This window comes from Pseudophryne corroboree, chromosome 6, assembly GCF_028390025.1.
Source record: "Pseudophryne corroboree isolate aPseCor3 chromosome 6, aPseCor3.hap2, whole genome shotgun sequence".
NCBI lineage: Eukaryota > Metazoa > Chordata > Amphibia > Anura > Myobatrachidae > Pseudophryne > Pseudophryne corroboree.
Genome location: NC_086449.1, coordinates 310,317,046 through 310,342,065, shown reverse-complemented (window position 1 = coordinate 310,342,065; position 25,020 = coordinate 310,317,046). Strand labels below are relative to the sequence as shown.

Sequence of the window (25,020 nt, the reverse complement as noted above, 5' to 3'; positions counted from 1 at the left end):
GGGGGTCCCACACAATTTAGTTGTCCTGGGGACCCAACAAGTCTTAATCCGGCTCTGGTTCTGGACAACACCTCCACTTGAAGGTTTAAGTCTCTCCCTAAACACGGCATTACAGTATATACCCAAGCATAATAAATAAAAAGTTCCATCGCTGCGTTTATTTTCTACTCCACGGGTTACTCTGTAATCCCTAATATGAGGTTTTAGAACTCAACTCTTACTTTATATCAATGAATTTGGTTTTTACTTACACAGATTTGCAGTTGACACTGTGAGCTCTCTCCACTCCCTATTTCACAAGATTATTCTTTATAAAACTGATTTCATTAGGAAAACCTCTATCTATTCTACAATATACCAATTATATTTTGTTTTCTCTATATGGATGTATTCCCTCTGCCTGCAGTCACAAAATGTGTTGTGTGGAGATAATCTCCATACCCCGAGGGACACATCAGCTATGCCAAAGAAGGAAAACATTACATCAATAAGAATAATAAGGCTCTGCCACTGTTTGCAGAATCCTACAGTCTATGTGACTTTTTAGGCTACAGAAGTTAATATAAATAATACTCATTAGATTTTTTCAATGAATGCAAGGGAAAACGTATTGATATTGGAGTTACTGCAATAAATGAATGATCACCTTTTAGAGTGCAGTGGAAAGCTATGAATCTCAGCGCATACTGTTTAATCCCATCAGAGTTAAATGTCAAGGGACGTGCAATAGCTGTAATGGTTTACTATTGGAAAAGTGGTTAATGGAAAGTCTCATTAAGAAGGGCATTGTTCTTTACATGTGCCAGCATTACTACTTATAGAAATTAAGAGAACAGAAGATCAGAATTTAGTGAAGCATCAGATGCTGATATAAATTTGCACTGGCGCATGCAGTTGCTTTCTAAGTATGCAAAACCATACACCCCCATGGACTGTTTATTTCTGATATGGAAGTAAGCATGGAAATGTAATAACACGCAAGATGCAGGCATCGGGGAGATTCCGTTGAGTCTGCCCAAACTTTTAAAGCACCATGAACTTAAAATATACCAAATAATATGATACTGATAACTAGAGGATATTAGCATGGCTGAAACACATCTAAAGTAACAAAGAAAACAATAACTTTCATTTATAAAAACAAAGCAAATTGTTAATTAAAAATAATTATTTGCATATAGTGTATATTATAAGCATACCACTAAGTATTTATAATTGTAAAAAGCAGATAAATCTTTGCAGTTGTACATTGGAGGAGTTGAAATTGTCCCCAATATTAAAAATCTGTTGTGCTGGCTTAGCTGGAGTATTTACTCATGTCTTGAGCTACTATATACCAATAGAAATAGTGATCAACTTCAGTATGGAGCTTTAATTACCAGTGGAATCACATGCTCCTGTAGTGAGGATCTCAAATGAATGTTGCAGTCCTATTGCTGCTCCACTGAATATCTATAGTGAGCGCACTGTCAGTAATGCCAGAGCAGATGCTATAGTAATGCAGGAGATGCAGTCAATTTACCGATGATCAAATTCCCGACTGTCAAAATATTTTGAATTGTGGAAAAGGGATACTCAACCTGTACCTACAATCAAAATCCCGACGTTCGAAATACCGACAGCAATTGACCGATGGTCAAAATCCTGACAAGGTCAAAATCCCGACATGGTCAAAATCCCACATTTTTGGGTCCCCTACTGAGATAATGACACACATATATATATATATATATATATATATATATATATATATATATATCGATATATACACATAATATATAATATATATGTCATTTTGTCAGTAGGGGAACCAAAAATGTGTGATTTTGAATTTTGGATAAGGGATACTCAACCTGTATTTCATACCGATCCCTGCTGGTGCACAGTCTCCAGTCCTGTATAGTTGTTGGATGGACTGGATGCACAGATGCCAGCACAACAACAGAGATGCAAGATCGCAGGTGAAGCTGGGATTGTCTCAGTCATGATGCATTTTGCATCAATATTGAAGCTTTATCAAAGGACTCTTTGATGAAGAGTCCTTTGGTAACAGAACTGCAACAACATTCATTTGAGATCCTTACTACATGATGAGTATGTGTTCAAGTGCCATCATTTGGTACATTTGCTTTTACACTTTTGTAAATTTTAGTCACAAACTAAATTACAGTAGGCTACTGCAGCTGTCGTTATTTAATACTGGTTATACTTGATTATTTTCTCTAGTGCACATGAATTGGGGGTATATCTATATTTGCCATTAATTTAAAAAGCACATTTAAAAGATAAACCAACCTTTTATTCTTACAGCACTTCAAAGAAAAAGTACCCCAAAGAAAAAACTATTAAAGTGAAGCATTATTTCCATTTGTTTCTATTATATATATTTTTTTTTCTTTAGATCTGTTTTCTATTTTTTTGTTTTGTTTAAAACTAAACAAAAAAAAACATTGTTTATTTTTTTAATGAATTTGGAACTGGAAACCTGAATTGGTCCTCCAGTTCCAGTGCACATGCAGGTGCTGATGAGCTAATGTACTCTTACCGCAGCCAGTCAGTGCCACTGATGAGCTGAGCACTGCTCAGCTGCCTCCGTGACTTTTTGTTTCTTAAATGGCCAAAAAATGTCTTAAATAAACCCCTCAGCTTGCAGTATCAACAACAAGCACATAGGATGTGTGGAGGGTGCCAGGGTATAATGCCAGGAGATTACCAGGCCCAGGTAACAGCTCTTCCACCACGACGAGATTTGGTTTTATTTTGATATGCTTATATTTTTTTTTTACAGCATATGCTTTATATACTGATTTAAATAGTACTAGGAGATGACTGACATCAATGGCTCTCATGTTCTCTTCCACTGATAAATGAAAGGTATTGTTTTTCTCTGTAAATTGCTTGACCAGATATTGCTAGTGCCTCGTGTATGCCAGATACCATGTTTGCAAAGAGCTGCATTTATGTGGTGTATTCATGAAGCAGTAAAGAGAGTGGAGAAGTGATTCAGCTGCCATGTATAATTTGATAGAATGAACTGGAAAGTTACTTCAAAGCTGATTGGTTGCCATGGGCAACTTCTCCACTGGCTCACTTCTCCACACATGAAAATCTTGAAGCAGTACTGTCCAAATGTGTGTGCATGGTGTGTGTGTGTGTGTTATATATATATATATATATATATATATATACATATATACACACACATGTAGCAAGGATCCGGCACTCCAGGAATAGCATTAAGGTAAGTACTTGCCAGGGTGCACTCCTATGAGCTTAGCAAGCCCCATATACGTCCATATGTAGAAGGTGGCACTCCTGGACTCCACTTTGAGGTGAAAAAGGTGCTTTTATTAATCAACGTTTCGGGGTGTCCTGATGACGGGGGGAAGCACCCCGAAACATTGATTAATAAAAGCACCTTTTTCACCTCAAAGTGGAGTCCAGGAGTGCCACATTCTACATATGGACATATGGACATATATATATATATATATATATATATAAATATATATATATATATATTTATATTCAGTGTACCTGTGTGGCTATATCATTGTTACTTGTTATTCACCAAGTTAACAAACACTGCATGGCTACTATCTATTTTAACTCTAGCTCGTTTCTCACAGTTACGTAATGGTACACTTTTAAAAGATTCCCTCTTTGATAACTTGCAATCGGTCCTATTCCCCAGATTGTATCAGGCCTCTGGTTATTTTATGGATGTTTGATGACAGATCTTGTCAGCACACTCTTGTAAAAAAAGCTTCCCATTCTATATTAAGTATGTCACTACTTCAATACAGGTGAGTGAAATACAAATGAGCAATTCATCTGTGATCAAGGGGGAATATTGGCACCTGACAATTATGGTATTAGATTCTGTCACTGAACAAATCATTCACACTCCGTGATAAATCACGGTAATATTTTATATTACGGAAAACCGTTTTTGTATGATTTGAGAGGGTAACACTTTTAATTGTTAGCAATAAGTTCCTTGTGTACTTAAATCAGCTGAACAGACACAGCCATTGTAAATAACAACTGAGAGAAGCTCTCTTGCCTAGCACCAGGAGATTGCTCAGGTCTATCCAGTTCCTTGGACTGACATTATAATGGCTGTGCAAGTGTAGATATCTCAGGTGATAGTGATGTTTTTATCTGCAGGCAACCACCTAATCCATTTAAGAGCCAAACTCCAGTACATACAGTGTGCCTTGTGCAAAATGTTAACATTATCATACAGATTTCAACTGGGGCTTTTATTTTTTGAGAATGTCAATTTATTTTCATTATAAGTTATAACACAGTGCCACACAGTGGATGTAGAATATTTATACATACAGTAGGGTTTTTGAATGATTATTTATTAATGTAATTGTTATTTTTTTCTCATAGTAGACTCTTTAATTCCGTCAGTAATGAAACACGTTAAATATACTTAAAACATAATGTAACGTCTTTCTATTGATAGGCACAGCTCATTGCTCAGTCGATTGGCCAAGCTTTTAGCGTTGCTTACCAGGAATTTTTACGAGCCAATGGGATCAACCCAGAAGACCTCAGTCAAAAAGAATACAGTGACATAATAAATACTCAAGAAATGTATAATGATGACCTCATACACTTCTCTAATTCTGAAAACTGCAAAGAGGTAATATGTTGTTATAATTCTTTATCTTGTGTTGTAGAGTTTCCTGTGGTTTCTCATACTTTATATCCCCACATTAACAGCTGCAGGTGGAAAAGCTGAAGGGAGAGATACTGGGAGTGGTTATTGTGGAATCTGGATGGGGCTCAATACTCCCCACTGTAATACTGGCAAATATGATGAACGGAGGACCAGCTGCACGTTCTGGGAAGCTCAGCATTGGGGACCAAATCATGTCCATAAATGGAACAAGCTTGGTTGGTCTTCCTCTAGCAACATGTCAAGGTATTATTAAGGTAAGTCATAAGAGTAAGAAACAGGCCGAAATACCATTTAGTAGACAGTGGTACTTTATAGTGCTCAATGCTTCAGAAAATGACATAATTAAATGCTAACTATCTTATTTATCTTCAAAACATTGAGAACATTTACAGATGTATTATTTCCATAGGTCATAGAAACATAAGGGGAGATTCAAATGTTTGAAAAGTCAGTTGGGAGTCTGTTTTTCCTATCTAATAGACAGGAGAAAACAGACACCCAACTGACTTTTCAAACATTTGAATCTCCCCCATAGAATTTGACAGCAGATAAGAGCCACTTGGCCCATCTAGTCTGCCCTAAGCATGTGTACAGTACAATAGAGTATTTTTGGTCAGCAGTCAGTTAACCTACCAGTTTATTTTCTCATACGTCCTAGAGGATGCTGGGGACGACATCAAGACCATGGGGTATAGACGGGATCCGCAGGAGACATGGGCACTCTAAAGACTTTTCATTGGGTGTGAACTGGCTCCTCCCTCTATGCCCCTCCTCCAGACCTCAGCCTTAGAAATGTGCCCAGGTCGACTGGATGCACTCTGAGGAGCTCTACTGAATTTCTCTGAAAAGAGTTATGTTAGGTTTTTTATTTTCAGGGAGATCTGCTGTCATCAGACTCCCTGCTTCGTGGGACTGAGGGGGCAGAAGCAGAACCAACTTCCTCAGAGTTTCATGGCTCTGCTTCTGGCTGACAGGACACTATTAGCTCCTGAAGGGAACTGAACGCTAGCCGTGTCTAGATGCTCACTCCCACAGCACGCCGTCACCCCCCTTACAGAGCCAGAAGTCAGAAGACAGGTGAGTATGAGAAGAATGATCTTCAATCAAGTAAGTGATGGCTGAGGTGCAGCGTGGCTGGCGGGAGCGCAGCGCGCCATTGCTGCCCACACACACAGGCACTGCAGGGTGCAGGGTGCGGGGAGGGCACCCTGGGCAGCAAGAAAAATACCTCAAACTGGCAAAGAGGGGGCATAAGATGCCGCTGGCACAGCCCTACCCCCGCCAGTATAAATAATAAGTCAATATACTGAGTGTAAGGACGCGCCATTGTGGGGGCGGAGCTTCTTCCTCAGGCAGCCAGCACACTACTCCATTTTCTCTCTCTCCTCAGGCTGCAGAGAACACGCTGGTCCTCTCCTCCATTTCTGGCAAGTACAGGGTGCTATAAAGGGGAAGGGGGGGGGGGCACAAAGCGATTGTGGTGCATTTGATAGTGTATATTACTATTTAAAAGCGCTTTTGGGCTGTGGACATAATGTGTTCACAGGCAATACTGGTGCTGGGTTGTCAACTGGCTGCTCCTATGCTGTGTCCCTCTGACAGATTTTACTGTGGGTCTGTCCCCAGAATAAGTCCCAGTGTGTCTGTGAGTGTGGTGTACACGTGTGAGGCATGTCTGAGGCAGGGAGTTCCTCCCCGGAGGAAGCCATTTTAGGGACACAGACTTGTAATGTGGTGGTGCTACCGGCACACCAAGAGCCTGCACGGGTGAAAGAGCTACGTGACAGTATGCATCTGATTAACCGTAGATTGGATAAGTCTGAATCTAAGGCTGCATGCTGGAGAAAATCTGTGGAAGATGTGATTTTTCAGGATGCTGTTATTCCTTATGCGGGCGGCCCCTCTGGGTCACATAAGAGACCATTTGCAAATGTTGTAAACACTGATACCAACACGGATTCTGATTCTTGTGTCGACAATAGTGAATCCAGAGCGATAGATCATAAATTGGCAAAAGTATACAATATATGATTGTGGCTATAAGGGACGTGTTGGAGGTTACAGAAAGCACTCCTGTACCTCAGGAGAAAGCTTATTTATGTAAGGAAAAGAAATCCAAAGTCACGTTCCCTCCTTCACACGAACTAAATGCTCTGTTTGAAGGGATGTGGGTGAATCCTGATAAAAAAAAATTTGTATTCCCAAAAGGATTCACATAGCTTATCCTTTCCCTGTTGAAGACAGGAAAAAAATGGGAGTCACCCCCTGTGTTAGACAGTGCACTTTCCAGGTTGACAAAGAAAGTAATTCTCCCTGCTCCTGGCACGGCTTCTCTTAAAGAGCCGGCAGACCGCAAAATGGAAATACTGTACATTGAAATCCATTTATGTTACCAATGGTACACTGCTCAGGCCTACTATTGCCTGCGCATGGGTGAGTCGCGCTATTGAAAAATGGTCAGAAAGCGTGTCATCAGAAATTGACACGATTGATAAAGATTAGATACTCCTTAAGTTAGGGAATATCAAGGATGCTGCTGCCTACATGCTGGAAGCAATGAAGGATATTGGACTCCTGAGTTCACAAGCCGCTACCATGGCAGTATCGGCTAGGGGGGCGTTATGGATTCGCCAGTGGAATGCGGATGCAGATTCCAAAAGAAACATGGAGGCTCTCCCATATAAAGGTGAGGCCTTATTTCCCAAGAGCAGAAGTCTACCCCTAATTCTGCCAAATCCCCAGCATGACGCTGGAACTCCCTTGCGGGAGGCCGCTCAGGTGGGGGCACATCTCAAACTCTTCAGCCAGGATTGGATTCTGTCTGGCCTGGATCCCTGGGTATTGCAAATAGTATCCCAGGGATACAAACTAGAGTTTCAAGACGTTCCCCCATGCCAATTTTTAAAATCGACCTTGCCAGCTTCTCCACCAGAGAGAGAAGCAGTAACAGCGGCAATCCAAAAATTATGTCAAGACCAGGTTATAGTCCTGGTACTGTTGTCACAACAAGGGCGGGGTTTTTATTCAAGCCTCTTTGTTGTTCCGAAGCCGGATGGCTCGGTCAGACCGATCCTAAATCTAAAAGATCTGAATTTCTTCCTTGAAAGGTTCAAGTTCAAGATGGAATCACTTTGGGCGGTGATTGCCAGTCTGGAGGAGGGGGACTACTTAGTGCCGGTGGACATAAAGGATGCTTACCTGCATGTTCCCATTTATCCTCCTTACCAGGCTTATCTGAGATTCGCGATTCAGGATTGCCATTACCAATTCCAGACATTACCTTTCGGTCTCTCCACGGCGCCGAGGGTATTCACCAAGGTGATGGCGGAGATGATGGTCCTCCTTCGTCAGAAAGGAGTCAATATAATCCCTTATATGGACAACCTCCTGATAAAGGCAAGATCCAGGGAGCAGTTATTACAAAACATATCCCTCTCCCTGTCAATACTCCAACAACACGGGTGGATCGTAAATTACCCAAAGTCACAGTTTGAACCGACGACAAGGTTGTCTTTCCTCAGGATGATTCTGGACACAGAAGTTCAGAGAGTATTTCTTCCCCTGGAAAAGGCTCTGGAAATCCAGAAAATGGTAAAACAGATATTGAAACCATCAAGTGTGTCGATCCATCAGTGCATTCGGTTGTTGGGGCAGATGGTGGTGGCCTACAAGGCCATACAGTTTGGCAGATTCCATGCCAGAATATTCCAGTGGGACCTGTTGGACAAGTGGTCGGGGTCACACCTGCACATGCACAGAAAGATAATCCTGTCGTCAAAAAACAGGATTTCGCTCCTGTGGTGGTTGCACAGCTCTCACCTGCTAGAGGGACGCAGGTTCGGGATTCAGGACTGGGTCCTAGTAACCACGGATGCAAGTCTCCGAGGCTGGGGAGCAGTCTCTCAGGGAGAAAACTTCCAGGGACGTTGGTCACAACAGGAAGCCTGCCTTCACATAAACGTTCTGGAGCTAAGAGCCATTTACAACGGCCTTCAACAAGTGGTACATCTTCTTCAAGACCGTCCCGTGCAGGACAATGTAACAGCAGTCGCATACATAAACAGGCAGGGCGGAACGAAAAGCAGAGCGGCAATGGCAGAGGCGACAAAAATCCTCCGCTGGGCAGAAAAACATCTACAATCTCTGTCGGCAATATTCATTCCGGGAGTAGACAACTGGGAAGCAGACTTCCTCAGCAGACACGATCTCCATCCGGGAGAGTGGAGCCTCCACCAAGAAGTCTTCGCAGAGGTGACAAGTCTTTGGGGAGTTCCTCAAATAGACATGATGGCGTCTCGTCTCAACAAGAAGCTTCAGAGATACTGTTCCAGGTCGAGAGACCCTCAAGCAGTAGCAGTGGATGCACTGGTGACCCAGTGGGTGTTTCCGTCAGTGTATGTTTTCCCTCCACTTCCGCTGATCCCAAAAGTACTCAGGATCATAAGAAAGACAAGGGTTCGAGCAATCTTCATTGCCCCAGACTGGCCACGAAGGGCTTGGTACCCAGATCTTCAGCAGTTGCTCATAGGAGACTCTTGGCCTCTTCCTCCTCGGGAGGACCTGCTGCAGCAGGGGCCGTGTGTGTACCAAGACTTACCGTGGTTATGTTTGACGGCATGGCTGTTGAGCGCCGTATCCTAGCCAGGAAGGGTATTCCTAAGGAGGTCATCCCCACCATTATTCAGGCCAGAAAGGGAGTAACGTCAAAACATTACCACCGTATTTGGAGAAAATATGTGTCTTGGTGTGAATCCAAGAAAGCTCCTACGGAAGAGTTTCACTTAGGACGTTTTCTCCATTTTATGCAGGATGGTGTGGAGACGGGCCTACGATTGGGATCAATCAAGGTCCAGATTTCGGCCTTGTCAGTGTTCTTCCAAAAACAATTGGCCTCTCTTCCAGAGGTTCAGACCTTCGTGAAGGGGTTCTGCACATCCAGCCTCCATTCGTGCCTCTAGTGGCACCATGGGACCTTAACGTGGTATTGCAGTTCCTTCAATCGGATTGGTTTGAGCCTCTGCAAAAGATAGAGTTAAAGTTTCTCACTTGGAAAGTGGTGATGCTTTTGGCATTGGCATCCACAAGATGGGTGTCGGAATTGGGGGCCCTGTCTCACAAGAGCCCTTACCTGATTTTCCATGAAGATAGGGCAGAGTTGCGAACTCGCCAACATTTTCTTCCAAAGGTGGTTTCTGCTTTTCACATAAACCAACCTATTGTGGTGCCAGTAGTTACGGACACATTCACTGATGCAAAGTCTCTAGATGTGGTTAGAGCTTTGAAAATCTATGTTGCTAGAACAGCGCGTATACGGAAAACAGAGGCTCTGTTTGTCCTGTATGATCACATCAAGATTGGCTGTCCTGCTTCCAAGCAGACCATTGCTCGTTGGATTAGAAATACAATTCAGCAAGCTCATATTACGGCTGGATTGCCGTTACCGACGTCGGTAAAGGCCCACTCCACTAGGAAGGTGGGCTCATCCTGGGCGGTTGCCCGGGGGGTCTCGGCATTACAACTTTGCCGAGCAGCTACCTGGTCAGGGTCAAACACATTTGCTAAGTTCTACAAGTTTGACACCTTGGCCGATGTGGACCTAAAGTTTGGTCAATCGGTGCTGCAGGGTCATCCGCACTCTCCCGCCCGTACTGGAGCTTTGATATAGACCCCATGGTCTTGATGTCGTCCCCAGCATCCTCTAGGACGTATGAGAAAATAGGATTTTGATAACCTACCGGTAAATCCTTTTCTCCTAGTCCGTAGAGGATGCTGGGCGCCCGTCCCAGGGCGTACTTTACCTGCAGTTTAGTTATGACAGTTACACATGTTGTGTTATCTGGTTTCAGCATGTTGCTGCAATTAGTTCATGCCTGTTGGCGTGTGTTATGTTGAATGCCATGTGTGCGGCATGGTTGAGGGTGCCCATGTCTCCTGCGGATCCCATCTATACCCCATGGTCTTGATGTTGTCCCCAGCATCCTCTACGGACTAGGAGAAAAGGATTTACCGGTAGGTTATCAAAATCCTATTTTTTGTAAGCACCCGGAGGAAACCCATGCAAACACAGGGAGAATATCCAAACTCCACACATTTAGGGCCATGGTGGGAATCGAAACCATGACCTCAGTGCTTTGAGGCAGTAATGCTAAACATTACACCAATAGACTGTGAAATGGCATATTAATATAAATGTAAAATAACAATATACCTTAGGGATCTAAATCTAAGGGGATATAATTCTAATATGAGTAAGAAACTATATATACAGTAGATCAATATATATAGCAACCAGACCGAGATTTGCATTTATATGTCCAATCAAAGTATTTTTTTAATAAACTTTTCTTTATTGAAACAATAAAGGAATATTACAACAAATGCAGTTGCGTATGCATAATACATCATGTAAAGTAGTGTACCTCAGAAGTTATTTTACATCATACTGAAAAAGGAATTACATAACATTTGTATATATAATGCAAAGCAGAAGAATAAAATAAAAAATTATAGTTGAGAAAGGGTCAGGAGCCATAGCGATTATATCATCAAATGGAAATGGAAGTATCTTAAAGAAAAATTCATACCATGCACTGTTACGGAAACACTTGAGAATGGTCTCTTTAATGGGTATGAGTAGGACCTCAATAAAACTTTCCCACATGGCAAAGAATTTTTAAGTGCGGGATACTTTTTGGAGGGAGGGCTCCAACCAATCCATGTGACAAATAAAAAACAATTTGTCTTTAAACATGTCTAGGGTAGGCATCGAGCTTTGTATCCACATGTGTAAAATTGATTTACGGGCAGCCGAGGATATCACCAGAAGTAACCGTTTAACTGCTTTTGGGGCTCGAGTGTTTGGTGGTAATAGACCAAAGATTGCCCATTCAGGTGTAAGGGAGATCAATCAAAGTATTTATATTTTAGAGTTTGTCCTCATGATTTTCATTTTTTAAAGTAAAAAATTCTGTATATCTTCTCCAAACATATAGATGAAAACATGAAGCAAATGTATTATGCTTCTTTTTTCATGTGAGTGGGATCTGCCTCCAATTGCTGAGTGTAAATACAATATCATACAGTGGCAACTGTTTCACTAAATGACCAAGTTAGTATAAATATTTTATAACAATGTGATACAAAGAGAATGGACACTGGCTCTACGTGGCAGGAACAGTAACCAAAGGGGAAGGGGTCATAGTAAAGACTGGTGTTATAATATTACAAATATAGATTCAAGTTAAACATAGATTCATTTAAAATAAATAATTTTAAAGTGCATTGTTAACTTTTGTATATTATCTACTAACTATGGCATTACAGTTGTATTTTTAGGCCCTTCTTCTAGTGTAACCTTGTCTTACTACATAGCAAAATTGAAGAAATACTTAATTCTCTGGAGAGCGTCACCAGCACAATCAGAGCTCAGTATCCTTGAAATGTGATATTTTGTGTGCTCAGTATCCTTGAAATGTGATTATTAATAGTACCTGGACTGTACTGTTAATAATTTTGCAGGCTGACGATACATTGCAATATACCTCATATACTATATATTGCGTATGACTGGTGCAGTTTATAAACATTATCTTGTCTTGTCTTTGAAATATAATAAATAGACCTACAGTAGTTGAGATATTATTAATCTATTCTAGTCTAATACATTATGCTGTTCCATCCTTTTACTTAATCTGATCCTGTAACAAAGCTAAAAGTACAGAGTTGATGAGAACATTGATAAAATCCTATCTGCTGTCAGCAAAAAGATACAAATGCTGCTGAATGTCAAAGGATCATGGTCTAACTCCGGAGAACAGAATGGCAATATTCTCTCGTAGAAAGTTTTCCACCCTTTGGGCTAGATTTACAAAGTAGTGGTTTGCGCAAGTTGTCAATTGACCTTGATACATTTAAAGCAGAAAAAACAGTAAATGAAAAACATGCTGCACTGTGCACTTAATATTATAAAATGTTTACATTTCCAGGTCAGACCTGTTAATGAAAGGTGTCAGCTTGCAAAAGCCCCTGTGCCTTAAATTTAGTGCCTTGTGTTATGTAGCAGCAGATGCTCAGGAAATATCCTGTATTTCACCATTAAAGAACCAGAGAGTAAAATCCATCATTTTATGCTAACTGCTAATTTGCTATCGGCAATTGCCTCATCTCATTAGTCAGAAGCAGTTTTAGGTGAATGTCCAAAGCAGAAATTAAAAATCTAACTCCAGAATTTAAATATATACTCAGTGGCAAATGCAGAATTTTTAGAGGGGGGTTTCCAAAAGCAGTCCACAGTCTCCCACTCTGCAGAACATCGGAGCAAGTGTGGGAGTCTGGGGTAGCGGTAGAAGAACCTAGTAATGATCCAGGACATTAATGTAAACATTGTTTTTTTATATACTGGATACTGTATGGAAGACAGTATTAATATTTAACTCTATAGATGGTCTATAGTATAGGCTGTATCTAACATTTAAATAATATAAATACTGTAAGTGGTCAAGAAAAGGTTCTACATACCATAATAAATAAACAAATACACAAACATACAGTAATAGAACCAGTACTTTCTCAGCACACATTCTCTCACCTCATGGTAAAGGCCCATACACACTAGAGCAGAGGTTCCCAAACTGTGTGCCGTGGCTCCCTGGGGTGCCTCGGGACACTTGCGGGGTGCCTTGGATTGGTGGTCCAGGACCAATTCAAATTATTCATGGTCAATATAATAGGCAAAACCAGTGCTGGTCGCTGCCAGTCATAAAATATGTGGCCAAACAGAAGCAAATCTTGTCCCTCACCACACAACTGACCCTAAGGATGACATATAAACGTGATCTACTTAATGTAATATTTCTTTCTAAATTTCTCAGTAAGAAATTTTTGGCCTAGGGGTGCCGTGAAAGAAATTCTGATATTCTAGGGCGCCGTGATTCAAAAAAGTTTGGAAACCACTGCACTAGAGGATATTGTGAACTATATCGCTCATTTTGGGCTTTATGAGTGATATCGTTCACAATATCGCCTAATGTGTACATTCAATATCGTTAATGATGTGCACTCCCGCGCATCGTTAACGACCCCATGTTCAGAGGAGGGAGGTCCTCATTAATGACAGCCACGCTGCAGCATGGGCGTCGCTCCCCCCGCCGCCGCTCCCTTTTCCACTGGCATCGGCATGGGTGTATGCACTTGCCGATGCTGGCACCCCGCTGGAGCCCCACCACTGCCAATATCAGCATCGGTGGGGGCTCGTTTAGTGTGTGTGGGCCTTAAGGCTCGTGTCTCTCCTTCCTGGTAGGTACTCTCCGGTCCAGGGCGGTGATTGAGGACACAGATCCACACACATAGCAAACTTGATAGAAGAAGATGCTACCACTGGGCATACGCAGCAGCTCAGCTCTGTCCCTTAAACTGCATGATAGGGCGGCAGCTCTAACAATCGTATCATCAACCATTGTTGTCATAATTTAAGACACTTACCAAGAGGGGGGTTTCTGGGCAACCGGAACCCCCCCCTGCGTTTGCCTATGATACTGAGTGATCAGACTGTAAGACCAAACAGAGTTTTTACCAACACAGCGTACTCCATCTACAGACGTGTATTTATACATCTATCAAACATTTTAATTGTATGTTAGAAAAGCATGATCTTATGGTTGTCCATCAACAATGAACCCAAGTAAGAAATCTAATGGGTGAAGTGGTACCTGAACTTTACCAACAATTTATTAGAGCCGCACCATATTTATAACATAGGATCCTATGGGTGTGTCCCTGAAATGCAGTTACCCAGGTACTGTAAGTCCCCCCTCACCTGATGCTGCTCAATAAGCACATTTATATGAATAGTCCATAAAAGGTAACAATGTATCTAGGGCCAAATGGATTATCTCTATTGTTTTAAAACTTATACTATTGTAAAATATACTGTAGTGGGACCTGATTCTGAGTCGCATACTGCTGCAACGGCATTAGCATCTTTTGCTGTAGTTGCGTCTTGGTCTGTATGCTTATGCTATTATCAGCCCTTGTCCTGGAGTAGAAGCGTGCGTCTGAATGTACAAGAATGTGCATATGTAGAAGCAACAATCCCGCTTGGTGAGTCATTAGACGCTGCCATGGGACTTATCATGGAAACTTGCACCTGCGTTATGCTAGGTGCAGACTCTCCGTTAGAGTATGGCTTCCAGCATAAGCAATTAAGCATCTGAGATTACATATTTTTATTTATTACAGGGCCTTAAGAATCAAACACAGCTGAAGCTAAACATTGTGAGTTGTCCACCTGTCACTACTGTCCTTATCAAGAGACCTGATCTGAAATACCAGCTGGGATTCAGTGTGCAGAATGGAATTGTGAGTGAAACGCATGCTTTATCCAATTGTTACCTTTTTCCTTTCAGTTACAAAAATTTTGTATCAGTGTGGAATTTGTGAAAACTGTTTGCCCTTTGTAAAATCATACCCTCTATAGTTATGTAACCAGTGGAGGTTTAAGAGCTGAAGGGTTCCTTGTGCAAGCTCCGTATAATCCCCCCATCTGTGGTATTCTTCAAGAACATTGTGCTCGCACCATGCTGCTCTCTTGCCTGCAGTGTAATTTTCCCGGTGATTTGTGCTGCTGATGCAGCGCCGACGTGGAACTTCAGAGAGGTAAGTATTACACATGTGCGTAGTGTGTTCTTTTAGAATCAGTTTGGCACCATCTGCTGGTTATGGTACTGAACTACATTATCTTATGTTTATACAAGGATGTTAATCAGAGCACTTAGGGCAGGCATGTCCAAACTGCGGCCTTATTAACAATTTGTTTATTAAAAAAATGTGAAAAACTGTGTTTTCACCCCCTTTTCACATTATTTGAGTATTACCTGAATGTATTAAAGGGCTTTTGGAGCAGTTTTCATGAAAATCTGCTTCAAATCGTATAATCCACTTTTTTGTAGTAACCCAGATTGCATTTCCCATACTTATAATGGGATATGCGATCTGACCAGATTTAAAAAAAATAAAATAAAATGTAAAAAAAGACTCGGGCCTCACTGCAGATTGTGTACTTCTGTACACCATTCTTTGCCTCTAAGCAGAGAGAGCTGTGCAGGAAACCGGCAGTGTGATCAGCTCTGTGTGTCCAGGGGAGATAGTTACAATGGGGGGTCGACCTGGCGGCCACGGTAGCGATGATGTTGGCGGTGGAGGCGCAAGTGCAGCAGGACATCAGGATATTTTTTATGAACCCCCCCCCCCCAGTAATGCTGCGGAGTGGCATTGCAGGGTCCCTGCATGCACTAATTGATACAGCCGTGCGTTGTAATCAGTTATCGATTTTATCACATCCCACCTGCATCCTCAGATGCGGAGGATGATAAATTAGTCCCTTGGTTTTTAAATGGTTGCACTATATTTTTTTAAAGTTCTTAAAACCACAAGTTTGTCAAATATTGTATATTTGCACAGATAACAAGCTTTATTAATATATACTGTAAATGTACACATTAATACAGTCAGGAGGGCATCTAGAGGATGAGGCCTGTGTGCACGCTCTGCCTGCTCATTAGCCGGCAGCGCTGTAGCTCAGGGTACTAGGGTCACTAGTCTAATGCGCATGCACAGGTCTCTGGCAAATTGGCGCAGCGGCCATTTTCCCAGTGATATCCGTACTGCGCTTGTACGAAACAATGGAAAAATGTCCGCCCCTCCATTTTCCTAGTGATTCTGCAGCACTGCTGCTGACACGGGACTCTGGAGGGTAAGTATTAAAAAATGGTTGTATGGTGTGCAGTGTGGGGCCCCCTGGATCCTGGAGGGCAGTGTGCACTGCACAGACTGCACCCAAATATGCCAGGGAATACAGGACTACAGTATATGTCATAAACGTACTCTCAAATCATCAAGTTTTCTTGCAGTGGACATGGCCACCCCACTTTGATAAGGGAATATACCAGTGTTGTCTTATAGTACTAGTGGCCTCAGGATATGCCCCAGGATGTGCCCATGGGTCAGCTCACCATTGCTGTTGGCACCTGTTCACTGAAATCTGCCTTAGTACATACCTCCCAAGACTCCTGGTAAGTTGGGACAGATGTCCTGGCTTCTGGAAAGGTCAAACAATCCCACAGAATTGAGATTATCCAACCTTCAATAATTCAGGACACCTTGGAGGTATACATTTATTTTGTAAGAAAAATGGCAAGGTAAAGCATACAAAATATATGTGATAGTGTTTAAAAGAATGATGCATCTGGACAAGTTTTATGTTTAGAAATTAAATGTATCGGTACTGTATATATATTAGATATGTGCGGCGGACACTTTTTTCGGGTTTTGGTTTTGGATCTGGATCCCTGCTCGTGTTTTGGATCTGGATTGGTTTTGCCAAAACCACCCTTTCGGGTTTTGGTTTTGGATCTGGATGAGTTTTGAAAAAACATAAAACAGCTAAAATAGCAGAATTTGGGGGAAATTTTGATCCTACGGTATTATTAACCTCAATAACAATCATTTCCGCTCTATTCTGTACACCTCACACCTTGCAATATTGTTTTTAGGCCAAACGGTTGCACTGAGGTAGCTGGATGACTGCGCCACCCACTTGTGTCGCTTATCTTAAACACCTGGCCCATCTAGGAGTGGCATTGCAGTGGCAGACAGGATGGCAGTTTTAAAACTAGGCCCCAAAGAGCACATTATGCAAAGAAAAAAAAGAGGTGCAAGATGGAATTGTCTTTGGAATGTTGTTTAAATAGGACATGCACAGTTTAATAAACCTATCATTTCAGCGACAGGTGGTCCCCCTGGAAAAAGCTTGCCAAGTTCTCCGAATCATAGCTAGCTACAAACATACCACCTCTATATTTCATGACTTTTTACAATTATGAAAAGGAACAGCACATAGGCTTTCACCTCCACTCCTATATTGGTGTGGAACAGAAAGGACTTCAAACAAGCAGATATTTAATTATTAATTACCACATTACTAGACAAACTGAAAAACTAGGGGCCAAAGCCTCCTTCTCCATTTTCAGGGATTAAGATAATCTCGGATATAATGCTGGGATGCAAAGAAACTGGTGTATACCACAGGATCAAGATTGGATATTTTCCCCTCCATGGAGTCTGGAGACTTATTTTGTGAAAATCTCGTGGGTTTCTTTTTCCCCCATATTTTTATTGCATTTTTATTTACATATTTTGTGGCAGATGTTTTATTTTTGTTTTTCACAGCTCCCAGTTACACACATGTGAGCATAACTGTGTGTCCTAGTTACACGCATGTGAGTATACCTGTGTGTCTTGTTTATTTTATTCATATTAAGTACTAAGCATGACTGTGCAGTAATTTTTTTTGTTATTGAGCCCCTACCCTAATGGAGCTTACCACTCTACAGTCCAAACTCATTTCATACTATAAGTAGGACTGAGGGAGGAAGCAGTGCTAACCTCTGTGCCCACAACATGCCTCAGCCTGGCAAGCCAGACATCTTCCTGGCTGTAAGCCACCATGAGACTCCATTCTGGGCCTTATTCAGTAACTGTTTGGGCCTCAAAGGAGCTCCTGGCCCATCTAGTGCTGCAGTGCAATGGAAAGCTGATGCAATGCAAGATCACTGAAACTCTGTTCTTCTAACACCACAAGGTCTTGCGATAACCCTACGCAGCCCTTAGGAAAAGAAGATGCCTGTACAACAAATGTGCATCTTCTAAATAAATAATCCCAAAATGTGGAACATCAATAATAAATAAAAATTAAGGTTGACTAATTAGAGCCATTCATTTGAGTGAGTCCCTAACATGAAATAATTGAGAAGAACCTCTCTCTAATGCTCCATCAGAAAACATCACATTTACCTCTCCAGCAGTTGCGCTGGATTATGATTCAGTCTCTTCTGAGTCACACTGACTTTAGCCACAAATGTGGTGTCTCCCCACTTTATTTAAAAACACTTTGGCAATTTCCATTTCCACCTTTGTGGCTAGTTTTCACAAATCTGTTTGTGATGTTGAAGCTTGTTTCATATCTGCTCTAGGCTTTCATTTAAACCTAGGATCAAGTACAGCAGCACCCCTGGACTTATACAGCATAGGCAGCACCCCTAGAGAATTACACAGCACAGCAGACAGGCAACAGCACCCCTGGATTTAAACGGTAGTTGGGCAGCACCCCTGGACTGATAAGGCTGAGGGGCAGTACCCCATATAGGGCAGCACCTCTGCAATAATGTGGCAAAGAAAAGACGTGCAAGATGGAATTGTCCTCACAATATTGTTTTTAGGCCAAAAGGTTGCACCGAGGTAGCTGGATGACTGTGCCGCCCACTTGTGTCGCTTAGCTTAAACACCTGGCCCATCTAGGAGTGGCACTGTAGTGGCACACAAGATGGCAGTTTTAAAACTAGGCCCCAAAGAGCACATAGTGCAAAGAAAAAAAAGAGGTGCAAGATGCAATTGTCTTTGGAATGTTGTTTAAATAGGACATGCACACTTTAACAAACCAATCATTTCAGCGACAGGGTCTTCCACATGACTGTGGCTGAAGTGATTGGATTGTTTGGGACCCTACCAAAAAAGAAGCAATTAATCTCTCCTTGCACAAACTAGCTCTACAGTGGCAAGATGTCATCCTCATCCTTAGACCCCCCTTTCACTGTTTACATCCTCATCCTCACAGAGAAATAATATTCAAATAAACAATCCACATCATTTAGGTGTCGGTGGACTGCTTACGCTATTACCCAAAGTTTCTGAACTTGACAATGACTTATGATGAATGCACTGCAGGTGACGTATAAGGGAGGATGTTCCTAGCTGGTTAACATCCTACCCCTACTTATTATGGATTGACAAAGGAAACAGATGGCTTGACACCTGTTGTCCGTATTTGTGGAGAAATAATTCCACACTGAAGAGGTGGCTTTTTTTGGTATTTTGCCCAAGCATGAAAATGGGCTTTTTCATCACATTGCCAACAACTGTCTCCACTGGTGCCTTATTCAAACAAACCACATCACCATCAGAATCCTCATCGTCAACTTCCTCCGCTGCGCCAGCTACACCCATAGCCTCCTCATCCTAGTGTACTTCTACAGGGACATCCTCAATCTCACTATCAGCAACTGGACTAGCGGTGCTCCTCCCAGCACTTACGGGGCATGTGCAAATGGTGGTAGGAGCCTCCTCTTCCCATACAGTGTTGTGAAGGTCAGGCCTAGACATTGCAACCGCAGACAGTGCCAGCACCCCTGTATTTTCACAACAACCCTGCAATTTTACAGCATACAAGATAGAGCTAGTGTACATTAATTTTCACTGCACCCTAGAATTATTACAGCATACAAGACAGGACCAGTGTGTACATTGATTTTCACTGCACTCCTGAATTTTTACAGCATACAAAACAGGGCCAGTGTACATTGATTTTCACTGCACCCCTGAATTTTTATAGCATATAGGGCCAGTCTAATGTTATTTAAGCAGCAACACCCCTATATTTTACAGCATACAGCAGTGTGCTTTTATTTTTTTTACAGCTGCACCCCTGAATTTTTATAGCATACAGGGCCGGGGTAATGTTATTTAAACAGCAACACCCCTATATTTTACAGCATACAGCAGTGTGCTTTTAATTTTTAACAACTGCACCCATGAATTTTTACAACATACAGGGCCAGCAGCACCCTATATTTTACAGCATACAGGAGCAGTGTGCTTTTAATTTTAAACAACTGCACCTCTGAAGTTTTACAACATACAGGGCCAGCAGCACCCATATTTTACAGCATACAGCACTGTGCTTTAACTTTTTAACAACTACACCTCTGAATTTTTACAACATACTGGGCCAGCAGCACCTCATATTTTACAGCATGGAGCAGTGTGCTTTTCATTTTTAACAACTGCACCCTGAATTTTTACAACATACAGGGCCAGTGTAATGTTGTTTGAATAGCAGCACCCCTATATTTTAAAGCATACAGGAGCAGTGTGCTTTTAATTTTTAACAATTGCACCCCTGAATTTTTATAGCATACAGGGCCAGTGTAATGTTATTTGAACAGCAACTCCTCTATATTTTACAGCATATAGCCTCTGAACCTTTTCTAGTTACAGGATATCCTTTTTGTAGTAAGGTGCCCAAAATTGTGTGCAGTATTCCAGATGGGGCCTCACTAGGGCTTTATATAGTGGGAGTATAACACTCTCATCCCTTGCATCAATACCCCTCTTTATGCATGCTAGTACCTTGTTTGCCTTTTTTGCTGCTATCCTACATTGGGCGCTGCTGCTAAGTTTGTTATCTATGTGAACACCTAAATCTTTTTCCAGTACGGAGTCCCCTAAAATCACCCCATTTAGTATGTAGGTGTTATTTTTGTTCTTGCTACCAAGGTGCATTACCTTGCACTTGTCTGTATTGAAACTCATTCTCCATTTTGCTTTCCATGATTCCAGTTTAAATAAATCGTTCTGGAGAGACTCGGGATCTCCCTCCAAATTTATAACCTTACATAGGGGGTCATTCCGAGTTGTTTGCTCGTTGCCGATTTTCGCAACGGAGCGATTAAGGCAAAAATGCGCATGCGCATGGTAGGCAGTGCGCATGCGCTAAGTATTTTAACACAAAACTTAGTAGATTTACTCACGTCTGAACGAAGAATTTTCATCATTGTAGTGATCGGAGTGTGACTGACAGAAGTGGGTGTTTCTGGGCGGAAACTGGCCGTTTTCTGGGAGTGCACGGAAAAACGCAGGCGTGTCAGGGAAAAACGCGGGAGTGTCTGGAGAAATGGGGGAGTGGCTGGCCGAACGCAGGACGTGATTGTGACGTCAAACCAGAAACGAAACGGCCTGAGCTGATCGCAATCTGGGAGTAGTTCTGGAACTACTCAGAAACTGCTAAGAATTTTCTATTCGCAATTCTGCTAATCTTTCGTTCACTATTCTGCTAAGCTAAGATACACTCCCAGAGGGCGGCGGCCTAGCGCGTGCAATGCTGCTAAAATCTGCTAGCGAACGAACAACTCGGAATGACCCCCATAGTTTGGTATTGTCTATAAAAATTGACACCATGCTCTCTAGACCTTCTGCTAGATCGCTAATAAAAATGTTGAACAATAGTGGTCCAAGTACAGACCCTTGTGGCACACCACTTAGTACTTCAGTTCAATTTGAAAAAAGTTCCATTAACCACAACGCGCTGCTCCCTTTTATCTAACCAATTACTAACCCAAGTGCATATTGTGCTCCCTAGCCCCAGTTCATGTAACTTATAGATAAGTCTTATGTGTGGCACTGTGTTGAAAGCTTTTACAAAGTCTAAAAAGATTACATCCACCACCTTACCCTGATCAAGGTTCGTACTAACTGTTTCATAAAAGCCTAGTAAGTTTGTTTGACATGATCTATCCTTCACAAACCCATGTTGGTTCCTAATAATAATCTTTTTGGATTCAAGGATCTTCTGTACACTAGAACTTAGAATGCATTCTAGCACTTTTTCCACTGTAGATGTAAGACTAACTGGTCTGTAATTGCCTGGTTCAGCTTTACTTCCCTTTTTGAAGATTGGCACTACTTCCGCTATACGCCAGTCTTTGGGAACCATGCCTGATGTAAGAGAATAATTGAAGATTAAAAATAGAGGTCTTGCTAATTCGGAGTGTAGCTGCATGAGAACCCTTGGTGAATACCGTCTGGACCAGGTGACTTATTAATCTTAATTTTTTTTAATCGGTCAAAGACTTCCTCCTCACTTAAATAATCACTTAGCAGTGGGACATTGGGACTAATTCAGACCTGATCCCTCACTAGGGTTTTTTTGCAGTCCAGCGTTCGCATAGTCGCCACCCACCGGGGAGTGTATTTTAGCTGTGCAAGTGTGCGATTGCATGTGCAGCCGAGCGGTACAAAAACAGTATGTGCAGTTTCTGAGTAGGCCAGGACTTACTCAGCCACTGCGATCACTTCAGCCTGTCCCGGCCTGAAAGGGACGTCAGACACCTGCCCTGCAAACGCTTGTGAACGCCTGTGTTTTTCCAACCACTCCCAGAAAATGGTCAGTTGCCACCTACAAATGCCTTCTTCCTGTCAATCTACTTGCGAACAGCCGCGCAAATGGATTTTTCGCACAAACCCATTGCTGAACGGCAATCCGCTTTGTACCCATGTGACGCGCCTGCGCATTGCGGTGCATACGCATGCACAGTTCTGACTTGATTGCAGCGGTGTAAAAATGCTAGCGAGCGATCAGGTCTGAATTAGGCCCATTATCCTTATTGAGGTTGGGTGTTAGTTCATTCATCTGGTCCTCTATAGTAAATACCGATTAAAAAAACTAATTTAATTTATCCGCTATGTCGTTATCATTTTTTCATAAAGCCTCCAAGTTTGTCCTTTAAAGGGCCTATACTCTCCTTCTTTAATCTTTTGTTGTTGATACATTTAAAAGATTGGGGGGGGTTGATTTACTTTCCTTTGCTACTAGCTTTTTCAGTTTCTACTTTAGCCGTTCTTATTTCTTTTTTGCAGATTTTGTTGCAAACCTTATAGTTCTGGAATGACTCCGCCTTACCGTCTGATTTGTATTTTTTGAATGCTCACCTTTTTTTGCCCATTACTTCCTTAATTTTTTTGTTAAGCCACATTGGTTTGGAGTTTTTAGTCCTTTGTTTGCTGCCCATGGGAATAAATTTACGAATAATCTCATGGAGCAGTGATTTTAACGCCTCCCATGTCTCCGTAGTGTTTTTTCCTTGAAACAAAATTTCCCATTCAGTGTCTCTTAAAGCTTCCTTCATCATGTCAAAGTTGGCTTTACTGAAGTTCAGAGTCCTAGTTGAACCTATATAGGACTGCTTGTGAAAATTGATATTGTATGTGACCATATTGTGGTCGTTGTTTTCTATGGGCTCCCCTACTATAATATTTGATATTAAATCCCCATTGTTTGTCAATAACAGGTCTAAGATTGCATTGTACCTAGTTGGTTCCTCGATTAGTTGAAGTAAGTAGTTATCGTTTAGTGTGTTTAAAAACATACAGTATTAACCCTAGCAGTATCACATGAATCGTTTGTTCAATTTATTTCCTGACAGTTAAAATCTACCATCACTATTACGTCACCTACTCCCGCCGCTTTATCAATTTGCTTCAGCAACATTTCCTCATCAGACACATTAATACCAGGGGGCTTGTAGCATAGCCCCAATACTATATTTTTCTTTCTCTTTCCTCCACATGCAATTTCAACTCATAACGTGTCAACAGTGTTTACAGTTTCCTCAAGAATATCCTCCCGTACGTCAGGTTTTAAAAACGGCTTTACGTAAAGACATACACCTCCACCCCGTTTGTTTGATCTGTCTCTCCTGAACAGCGTATAATCCTCTATATTAACCAGTCATGATATTTGTCCCACCAGGTTTCAGTAATGCCTATAACATCGTACTGATTGCTTGCGGCAAGGATTTCTAGTTTCTCCTTTTTACCTGTTAGCCTGCTAGCGTTTACATACATACAATTAATAAAGAAAGTGGAAGAATTATTCTCCTGTGTTTAAAACCGTTTTCTCACTGTTCAGATCTTTTAATTTCTGGGCACTCTTACTTCCAGTATTCTTGAAAGACACTACAGCAGCGAGTTCTGTCTGTTTTTGGCAAAGAAAACAACTCTAGATGTATAGACTTTCTGAAGTATTCACATGACACAATCAAAATGTCACAATGCGGGTTGCTTCAAGAAGAGCCACTTGGCTGGGGTAGCTATGAATTACACACCATGACCAATCAAGTTGTATATTCCTGAGAAGACAGATTATATGGCACAAAGCTGAAATCAATAGTTTGGAGAAGACAGAATCATGTGGATCAATGCTGAAGTTGATAAGTAGTTTTCACAGCAGATCCTTGGATGTTTAAGTTATTAGTATTCATGGTGTATTGAATTTGTAACCATTGCGACGAATCCTCACTAAAGGAAGTAATATGCACATGTGTGTTGGGAGGAGCCCCGAAGCTTTCAGCACAGGACTGTTTTTTTCTAGGGATGAAGGCATATTTTTTGCATGCTGAACTTCCCTAAGGAGTTCAGCACCTTCCTGAGTAGGCTTCAGCTTTATCACAACCTGTCATAGTCTGGTGGTGGTTGTGGCTTTTGCAGAGTGTCCCAAAAAATAATAAAAGCTTTGGTCCTTTGCATGAAGTGGTCAAAATTAGGAAGATGAAGCAACCATCCAATCTGATAACTCAAAAATTGCTTTTAACCACCACGTGTAGCAATTCCTAGACATTTAGATTTATTTCTAAATTAAGCATCTTTGTCACATGTTA

The 25,020-nt window shown here is 41.7% G+C and overlaps 1 protein-coding gene across 6 annotated transcripts in view; it reads left to right on the top strand.

The window, feature by feature from the left end:
- APBA2 (amyloid beta precursor protein binding family A member 2) overlaps window positions 1–25,020 on the top strand; it is a 645,362-nt gene that overhangs the window by 558,296 nt on the left and 62,046 nt on the right. For all 6 annotated transcript variants that reach the window (XM_063926236.1, XM_063926237.1, XM_063926233.1 and 3 more), the window contains 3 exons: window positions 4,478–4,657; window positions 4,738–4,950; window positions 14,933–15,052. In XM_063926236.1, coding sequence (XP_063782306.1) covers window positions 4,478–4,657; window positions 4,738–4,950; window positions 14,933–15,052 — 513 coding nt within the window. The remainder of the gene's footprint in view (window positions 1–4,477; window positions 4,658–4,737; window positions 4,951–14,932; window positions 15,053–25,020) is intronic.